Source organism: Pollicipes pollicipes, unplaced genomic scaffold, assembly GCF_011947565.3.
Source record: "Pollicipes pollicipes isolate AB1234 unplaced genomic scaffold, Ppol_2.1 Scaffold_4002;HRSCAF=4701_pilon_pilon_pilon, whole genome shotgun sequence".
Lineage (NCBI taxonomy): Eukaryota > Metazoa > Arthropoda > Thecostraca > Pollicipedomorpha > Pollicipedidae > Pollicipes > Pollicipes pollicipes.
In genome coordinates this window covers 34524950-34535594 of record NW_023596420.1, presented here as the reverse complement: position 1 = coordinate 34535594, position 10645 = coordinate 34524950, and the positions used below count along the sequence as shown (strand labels likewise).

Sequence of the window (10645 nt, the reverse complement as noted above, 5' to 3'; positions counted from 1 at the left end):
CCGTGACCTGGATGCAGCAGCTGCGGCGGCCGTGTCAGCGGCCGGGTCAGCGCGCCGGCCGGCCGATCAATAGGTGACACTGTTGCTGCCGGCGGCGGCCGGCGGCGGCGCCACCCAGTGTGTCGGCGGCGGCGGCGGCGCTGCAACGCGCCCGGCTCATGTCCGGCCCGATGGCGCCCGGCACCGACAGGCTCAAGTCCTGCCAGTGTTTCTCAGGTGAGTCGGGCCCGGCCTGGGAGGCCGTCGAGTGGCACAGGCCGGCCCGGGACGGCGGGAGGAGCTCGCTCCGAGCCTGCACGCTTTCCGCCGCTGAATGGTGCGGCGACGAATGGAGCAGGAGCATGATGCGAGATGGTGTTGCGAAGGAACTCATGTAATGAGGCTTATTTAAGCGGGATGAAGAAGTTATGAAGATTCTACAATAAATCAGTTCATCTATGGAAACTGGCAGGACACTGGCAGCCTCTGTAACCAGCTTGAGTTTATCTATACTGCTCAAGGTAAAACATGCATACATTTTCATTGTATTATATTCATGAATGAGGTTGCATCAGTTTTTTACCTCTGCCCATCATCTCAACATCGAGCACTGTCTATTTCAAGCAACCATAACCCAACATCGCACACACCGCACAGCTAGCACAGATGCCAACTTCAGGAGCGCTATGGCAGAGTTGAAGAAGCTTAGCAGCATTGAGATATCGACAGAGATTGGCAGATTGACAGAGTGACTGAGCCTTACAGGGCACACTTATTGTGCGACATCTGGAACACGTGTTGACCTTTTCGGTGCTGGAGAACGAGATTAGTGCGCGACAGTGTTCTTGCAGCCCTGCCACTAGGTGCGTCTGAATTCCACTCTATGTCATGTACATGGTGCATATAGGTCTGCACATGTATCTTGTGTATACAACTATAATCTTAGTTTCTCTGGGTCTTGCTGCATTTTGTCGGTCAAGTGTTTGCAAACCTGCGTTGTGTTAAGTATCAAAAGCCTCGTGGACCTTTCCATCTGACGTCTGAATTCGTAGTCATCAAATTTTGCTGTATGTAGTGAGTATATACACCACGGCGGGCGGTCGACAGCGACCGATATCCGCCATGTAGGTGGTTTGCTGAGCGGAGCGCTTACCTTTGGCGATCATGCGAATACTATTAAGTTTGCGGCCAGCAAGCTATTCAAGAAGGCATCAATATGAAATTAATTTCATTATGCGCATTCAGCATTTCATTACGTCCATGCGGTCCCGCTAGGATAGCTTGTCTCTCTATGAATTTCAAAGCTATGCCAACGATTTATTAGAAACAATCAATAACCTCTCTAAATCGCTGAGCTGAAGCTTTGCTGAGTTGCAGCAAATGCTTCGATGAAACGAATCAAGCATGAATGAACACCAGTTTCCCATGGGCTGTGCTGACGCTGCCGGCCGCCAGCTGCTCCTCCTGAATATGATCACACATTAGGTTTCTGAGCGGGAATCCGGCGCCCCGACACAGAGGCATCATGATATCACATATATATCACCCACATACACACACACACACACACACACACACACACACACACACCACACACACACACCACACACACACACAACACACACCACACACACACACCACACCCACAACCCACACACACACCACACAACCCACACACACCACACACACACACACACACCACACACACACACACCCACACACACACGCACACACACCACACCCACACACACACACGCACACACACGCACACACACACACGCACACAACCCACACACACGCCACACACACACACCCCACACAGCACACGCACACAGCACACACACACACACACACACACAACACACACCGCACACACCACCACACACACACACACACACACCACACACACACACACACACACACCAACACACACAACACACACACACACACACACACACACTAATTTCTCTGGTTTCTCATTTCTTCTTGAATGCTCTCCTTTGCATGCATCTGCCCGCGGTCTTCCTGTCTTGGTGTACTGTGCTATGAGATCTAGATTAGATTGATCATTCTCAGGTTCTTTAGATTGATAGAGCTGTGCAGCGGCTGACTAAGAAAATAAGTGTCATAGACTCCTAACAGTCAGACAGTCAGCTCCACTGTCCAATATGATATATTCGACAAATGTTGTTTATCCCAGCACCATTGTAGAATATAATGTACGTTTTTAATGCTAGAAAGTGAATAGACATCTTTCAGCAAGTTACGTCTTTTGTGTTCGCATGCTTTCGAAAATCATCCATGCAAATTTGACATTTATTTTAAGTAATTTGGTGAGGGTGGGAGCGCGAATAGCTCGCAAAACACTATACTCGCAAAGATCTTACCCGGCGTAGGATATTAGCCGCGCGAATGTCCTTTAATGGTATTTTTCCAACATCTTCCAAACAATCAACGCAGGTGCAACGCTCTAGGAGTTCATAATAGTTGCTGATGCCTTTTTATAAATCTGGGTTTCGTTATCGGCTTCCCTTGAATACCTTTGGTCCAATAGAAAACATCTCTAGCCTTGCCTTCGCTTTTGGCGTTGACCGCTGGCTTACAGACAGGTCCTAAATTTCTTGAGCCCAGCATCCTATTTCTGCTCTGGTGACTCCATTGGCTGGGCTTAAGTTCTCAGTTTCTGGAGACGCATCAAATTAGAAAGGTAAGCTCACATCAATTCACGGCAGAGGCTCAAGCAGCCCGTAAAACTGATGTAGCGCAAAGTCTCCGTATGGAAAAATCTGAAGGGTTTTTATTTTCGCCTCACTAAGAGGGCAATTCAGACTGTTTGCGCTCACGTTGCAACTATGGAACAGACAGCATAGCCTGTCATTCTTGTCAACCTATTTTAAGTCATATAGTGATGCCAAGCGTCTCATTCCTTTTTTGCTAGAAGCAATTGTGCACACTGCTAAATGTCAGCGGAATGCAGCTAAAGAGAGAATGAAGTGGCTTTCATGTGGGCCAATGCTGCGTTTCATTTTGCAAAAGCCATTTTTCCTATATCAGTGCTTGATCAGGCGCATGCTACTTCCTGATTGCATCTATTCTCTTTCAAAAACGCGACTACAATAGCTTGGCATGATAAACTTTCAAGGCGCTTTGAGACGCCGTCAGTATTTCAATGCTTATAGAGCGGATGCTGTCTCCAAATAGGAATCATTTGCATAAGCGACCGGCAAATGAGATTCAATATGCTGATATAGCGACCTCATAAATGAAGCCGGGACTTAGCTTCAAGATCTGCGGGAACCTTCTGAGAATGTTCTGGAATGGTAAAACGTCCCCGTTTCAGTTAGCTTCCGTGTCTGGGGACGTCATCATATCAACGGCCCCTGAGTGATTTACACAAACCTTAAATCAGCTTCAATACGCAAGCAGAAATATGACTCCGGCGTCTTCAAATGCACCGCGCGCTTCGCGTGAACGTTCCACATTTGAAGATATTGAGGCGGTTACCAGATACGATAAAATAAGCCCATGTGTGACCATTGGTATGCAATGAAGGCATAGAGTTAAAAGTATATTGGTATGATATGCACTGGGCATTTTGTCCTTTGTGTGCAACGTCTTTTGCGTGCTGTAGACAACATAGCTTTGTTATTCAGTAGATAAGCTACTCAATAAGTTATTGTTTGATTACGCCATGCAGCACTTGTATGACACCCAAATCGCTGCCAGATAACCGTGTCAGAATTGTCACTCCAAGAGACTAACTGACCCACTTTTAGCATTCCAACCTGTCGAGAGGTAGCGCGCGTGTGGCGCGTGTTTGTAAAACTCAAACTCGTTATGTGAGCGTGTTTTGGTCTTTTCTCATGGTCTTCTTGCGTATTTGTTCGTGACTTCATATTGTTTACTTGCGTTCGCCCACCCGGTTATGGCGTCCTTTTTTGTGATATTTGATCTCCAGCTTAACTTCCGTCATAGCTGGTATCACTGCCCAAATTCCTGTGTTTTATTACACAATATGTGAAAATTGTGTTCGAAACTTGCACCGAGGGCACTACATTGCTTGCGGGCCATACCTCGTACCACTGCCCAAATCCGGCATGATATAGCACAGAACATGATTTGTGTGCGGAATTACACTGAAGCATTGAAGTGGTCGAAGGTCAGTTGGTGACCGCTGATGCCACGAAACGTGTTGCGTGTGCTAGACACGGATAGTTCAATGCTCATATTTGTCAATGACCTTAAGTGCTACATGGCCAACAGAATGTTGATATTTGTGTGACATTTGAATGGCGTCATGAATGCCTGTGTGATCTTAAATAGGCTGCGTGAAATGTTCTGCATAAGTTCGTGGGCGTCAAGCTCAGAGCCCAGAAGGTTTTATACCCTAAAAGTGCATGGATGTAAACAGCGCTGAATGATCTTCAAAATGGTTATATTAGTCCAAGACTTCATACAGGTTTGGAATACTCCCCATAAGGATGTGAACTAAAAACTGCTCAGGCTCACATCAAGTCGTGGTAAAAACAGTCAAGTACGATTTTTTTAGATTTGTGGCTGATTTTTAATTGATCGTTGTTTTTCATCATTATTATTGTTGAGAAACCTTCTTCTAGTGGTTCCTTCTTCTGGTGTTTGTCGTCTTCCGAATGTCTGCAATGTTTCATCCGTGATGCTTTAGAATGCAGCGAGCAAGTTTGCCTTTTTATGTAGTGTGCCTCAAACGTATCCTACAGGCCTTCGGAGGCCCTTCGAATGGTCGGCAATTACCGAGTTAAGATGACTTTACACCCTGGAAGAAGCAATTTGAAATAATGACCGAAAGCAGTGTTCACCTCACTGCATCCTTATCATGACAACTACGTTTGTGCTCACACGGTCACAAAAAGAGTTTCTCATGCGGACAAGACATTTAGTTTGACTCTGTCAGACGTTGACGAACCGCGTGGCTCAGGATGTTATGTGCGTAGCGGATCACGGGCCTCACACCGTGCGTAGCATGTTGTGGCACGCAATAACAACCAGCACATGTTGCTCACAAGCGGGCTAATTGCATCTCAAAGTCTCCACTATTAGTGTGTACGTTAGATGGATAGGTTAAATTCATTGACAACTTATTCAGAATCAGTATGGACGTTTGATTGGGGATCGAGTCCCAAGCAGTTCGTATTTCATTTCGTTGTGCGTGGCAAGAAGCATAAGAGATAGCAACGCCAAATAAAAGACCATTCATTGTTCGGCGAATGAGCGGCACTGTACAGATGCAGCGGATTGTTTCCCGATTGCCACTATTCTTGTTACGCAATCTTCATAGAATATTATTCTGCTGCAATCATGCACCTCTTATGTCTATTCGAGTGCACCGAGACCAATGATTTGCGTTTATCAAGGCGCAACCAATCGCACCAGATACTGTGGCACCTGATACCGAACTTCCTCTTGTTCCAGCGGTGGCGAAACCTGTGAAGGGAGGCTACATGTACCGTTACAAAAGTAAGTGCCGCCTGCTGCAGCGAATGCGCGCATGTGGTAAAACTGCTGGCTAGGCGTGAGCTGCGGAGAGACTGGCTTCATATACCGCATCTTGCAGTCTCATCAACGACGCTCTGCTTTAAACACGCACAAGTTGAGCTACAGACACATGTTCGACACAAAAGACGATGGAACCCGGCTCAGCACCAATTATGGTGGAAATAGCTGGCATTAGTTTGTTGGAATCTAAGCCTGTTGCCGCCGTAGGAATGCAAATCATTTTGTTTACGTTTCTGGGACTGCTCATTTCTATTGTAGCAGCCTTTAGGACGGTTTTCACGCCTCATCTACTTCTTGACAACGTATCACCTTGAGCCTAGAATGGATCTTGCTTGACGCATCACTGGTAAGTAACTGCGGCAGAGCTGTAGTTTGAGCACACATGATACCAACGCCTGCGCTCGTCGACGTAAGTTGTGAACGTCTCAGTATGCAGCGCGGCGACTGCTGCCCCGTGACGCCGACCCAGCACGGAGGGCTGGGCCCGGCCGGTCATAAACGGGCAGTCAGACCCTGCGGCGCCGCAGATAGTCCGTTTACAGCCCGTTACGCCATCCCTGGGTCCGCGTGCGCTCGGTCCGATGCTCCAGAGTCGTAGGAGCGAGGCGTGCGGCCAGCGGCTGCTTGCAGCAAACGAAGATCAGCCGTGCCTGTAACACTGATTTATCGAGGGATGTCCTCTGAAACATTTGGTCTTATGCCAGGTGAGTGCGTCAAAGATTTGCAGGCACATGTCATTTGCTTTCCTTGCAATCAAATGCTGCTGTTGTACAAAAGTATACTGCGCCGCCAACTTCAAGCACCGATTTGCAACTATATGAGTGCCTGCAGGGAAACGTTTCGTCGAAGTCGCTGTGATGACATGCACTTCTTTCCCTGTCCTGCCTGCGTGTAGGGAATATCGCACCCAATGGTACCCATCTGGTACCGATGCGCTCATCCCTGCTGGCTCAGATGAGGTGCTATGAGCTATCTAGGCTAGCGGCGCCTCCTCGGTTGAGCTTGAACATGGCCCTCAGATCGGTCTTGCGGTGTTCGAGATTTGATCCCTCCTGCTCAGGCCTCGGGTGTCACTTCACGTGAGGCTGTGATGTCACTACACGTTGATCTGGGCTCTCCTCTTTCTGGGGTTAGGGCCGCCGTCAGATGTACTTCAAACAGCCCTATCCCGGGACATGGGGCGTCTCTACGCTGCTGCTCGCGCCGCACGTTTGTGGGCAGCCCGCAGTTTGGGTTCGAGTTTCCTATTACCTTCCTACGTTAACGTCCCTATTTTCATTTAAATTTGCGCTTCTTTGTCCAGGCTTGGGAACGCCCTCTGTCCATGCCTGTGAGCACCAATAATTTGGACTTGAAGCTCTTCTGCACCTTTGCTAGTGGCGCCAATCTGTGCGCTCATTAGGGCTGGGAGCCTCCTTTCCTTAAGACTAAAGTAACTCTCGACATGGGCTTCGGTCTCATCTATCTTGGCTTGAGAAGCCGCTCTTTGCAGGTTTGGGCTGGCAAACTTTTTGGGGACCTGCGATCTTTTTTGCTTGTTATTCACCTATGATTGGGTTCGTCTCTCCACTTGCCTTGGAACGCCTTCTACCCAATTCTACGACAGTGATTGGATCAAGAGGTTTCTGTGAGCTTTGGCTTGGTCGTGCTCCTCTTCGGACATCCTGTTCAAGGGCACCAACATTGGCCGAAATGGCGCCACTATTTATACGTGATGAGAGAGGGGTTCCGAGCATTATGGGGCCCGACTTGGCCTTCGCTTCCGTTTTGAGTATGGCCGAGTCGTGTTGTGTAGACTTAGCACGAGCTCAGAAGTCTTACGTAAACCTGAAGGTATTCTATAGCTCATGTCAAGTGGCGTTGCAGCCGTCGTCTGGGGTGACGCTTAGTTCCGGTATTCCGCGCACGTGTTATGTCCATGCTTGTTACGGCAGCTGGATTCAAACCTCGCATCGTCCTAAACATCGCAACGCATATCAAACAAACGCTTTCTGATTTTGTGAGCGACAGTTTCTGCAACACCGGTAGTATGTCGTAAGCGCGGTGCAGTGCTTATGCACTGACATTCCGTAATGCTGAACAACGTGAACATCGTCTTAGCACTTGCATCAGATACCTGTCAGAAGTGGTCTGGAATGGACTTAGTCCCAACCCTTCCTCAGGGTGCATTTCTTCCGCTTCTCATCCAGGATCGCCCGTTGTGATGAGATTGCAGCGGACTTCTGAGGCTGATCTGATGCGGGTCTGGATTATGCTGAGGCCGACAGTGACAATGTCCTGTTCCACATTTGCGACACACCGAAGTTGACACACGGCCCACCGTCCAGGCGTGATGGAGCGTTTGTTCAGAGCGCGGCCGGCAATCTAGACCCATCGGACTACTGCTACCTCAGCAGCTCGGTTACTCATCAGACCATGCCAGCTCATCAGACTGCTGTGATCTCACCAGATCAGTAACTTACCACCAGTAACTTACCAACAGACCACCCCAGCCCATCAGACTATTTTAATCTCACCAGCCGTCGGTAACTCATCAGACCACCCCAGTCCATCAGACTACTGATATCTCACCAGATCAGTAACTCACCAGACCACTCCAGCCCATCAAACTATTATTATCTCACCAGATTAGTAACTTACCAAACCACCCAGCCCATCATACTATTGTAATATTATCAGGTCGGTAATAAACCAGACCACCCCAGTCCATCAGATTATTATAATCTCACTAGGGCGGTAACTTACCAAACCCCCCCCAGCCCATTATGCTATTATACTCTCGTCGGATCAGTAACTCACCAGACCACGCCAGCTCACCAGACCACTGTTATCTCACCAGATCAGTGACTCACAAGACCACTCTAGCCCATGCCACTGTTGCAATCTCACCAGGTCGATAAGTCACCAGACCACTCCAGCCCACCAGACTATTTTAATCTCACCAGCCGTCGGCAACTCGTTAGACCACCCCAGCATCAGACTACTGAGATCTCACCAGATCAGCAACTTACCAGGCTACTACAGCCCATCAGACTTTTGCAATCTCACCAGGTCGGTAACTTACCAGACCTCCCTAGCCCATCAGACTATTGGGTGACTCACCAGACCACTCCAGCCCATCAGACTATTATTATCTCACCAGGTCAGTAACTTACCAAACCACCCAGCCCATCATACTATTATAATATCATCAGGTCGGTAACTAACCAGACCACCCCAGCCCATCAGACTATTGTAATCTCACCAAGTCGGTGGTAACTTACAAAACCACCCCAGCCCATCATACTATGGTACTCTCATCGGATCAGTAACTCACCAGACCACCCCAGCCCATCAGACCACTGTTATCTCACCAGATCAGTAACTCACCAGACCACTCTAGCCCATCCCACTGTTGTAATCTCACCAGGTCGGTAACTCACCAGACCACTCCAGGCTATCAGACTATCGTAATCACATCAGCCGTTGGTAGCCTGTGTGTCCCATGTCGCAGGCAACCGCGATGGTTTCAGCACGCTGCGGTGTTGCCACCACCCGGTCAGAAAGTGATTAGCGACATGAAGAAGGGAATGAGACGCCGGTCGACACGATAAAGAACGTGAACGACACTACCACTATTGTAATTATGAACGCGGTTACCGAGATGTGCCAGGACGGAGCTGGCAGCTGCACACGTATGACCTTTGGTGCAACAAGCAGTTTACAACGCGGGGCAATGCACTATAATGAATATATTCAATGTTTCGCAGTTACTGATCGCACGCCAGCTTCGTTCCATGGCGCACTTCACAAAAGCTTAATGAGATCATGTCGCTGATCGCAAACGAAAATGTAAGATGATGTGTTGTAATGGTTTTAAGTGTTTGTTTGCATTGCATAACCATATCAGCTGTTTTCGGTTTGGAAACGCCAAAATCACAGCCCTCTTCATCAACTTCAGGGTACCTGCATGCTCAAGGCGATCAACTTTGTTGTAGACCGTGTGTATATAAATGCTTTGACACGCGACTCACAACACCCTCATGCATTTACCTTCCCCTGGGATCCATCAGCCCGTTGAATTCCGTCGCATCAATTGAGATTTACTTCAAAATCCCATGCCAACCATGGAAAATCATTGCATGATCCTAACTGAACATGACATGCGGTTCTGACCGACTCTGCAAGCTTTCGCCCACTCTCGAGATGTTCGCCTGCTACGCAGTACTTGGCCATGCCAACTCCGCAGTTTCTTTTCCAATCCCTGTGGGAGTTTCCACGTGTCATGGCTTACGGCTAACTGCGCAGCTGCCTCGACTCCTAAGAATTTTGCTACCCACGGACGTTGCAGCGCTCGCCACTCCGCCGCCGTCGGCAAAGCTTTGCCACGCAGACAATGGCGACGGTTTCGTTCTGGCGGTGCCTAGCTTCGGTGCGCTGGGACGGCCCGTGGTTTCCCAGCGGCAGCTCCGTCGGCCCTTGACCCGTCCGCGGGCGGCCCGTGGCCTCCCAGCGGCAGCTCCGCCGGCCCCTGATCCGCCGGCGGGCGGCCCGTGGCCCCCCAGCGGCAGCTCCGTCGGCCCCTGATCCGCCGGCGGGCGGCCCGTGGCCTCCCAGCGGTAGCTCCACCGGCCCTTGACCCGTCCGCGGGCGGCCCGTGGCTTCCCAGCGGTAGCTCCACCGGCCCTTCCCCCGGCCGGGGAGGGCTGTTGCCCGCGGCGCCGGACGCGCCGAGCCGACCGGGGTCGGCAGTAAACTGGCCGGCGGGCCGTCCGCGCCGACAGCAACGATGGACCGACGCCGCGGCCGGCTGTCATCACCAGCTCGGCGGCCCGCTCCGGGCGGCGCGGCGGACAGAGCGGGGCGCTGCTGCCCGCGCTCCGACCTCGGACGACGGTCGGAGTGGGCTGTTCAGCCGGCGGAGGCGTCGCACCAGGCGGCGGCGGACGCTCCGGCCGGCCTGAGGTCGCGGAGCAGGCCAGCCAGCCAGCGCACACCACCATCGGCCAATAACCCGGGGAGTGGAGCTGTCCTCTGTCGGCTGCGGTCGTGAAAAACCGCAGCGAGCAGGAAAACATTCCCCTGCGCCCTGGGCGCTTTTACTTTTCTGTATGACAATGCGAGTGCGCAAATGACATATTTTTCATGGATTGAG

At 50.3% G+C, this 10645-nt stretch overlaps 1 protein-coding gene across 1 annotated transcript in view; it reads left to right on the top strand.

Annotated features, from left to right (window-relative positions):
* Window positions 1-134: 134 nt before the first annotated feature.
* LOC119093852 (uncharacterized) overlaps window positions 135-10645 on the top strand; it is a 34159-nt gene continuing 23648 nt past the window's right edge. Inside the window, exons 1-2 of the mRNA XM_037216862.1 lie at window positions 135-216; window positions 5428-5472. Coding sequence (XP_037072757.1) covers window positions 159-216; window positions 5428-5472 — 103 coding nt within the window. The 5' untranslated portion in view covers window positions 135-158. The remainder of the gene's footprint in view (window positions 217-5427; window positions 5473-10645) is intronic.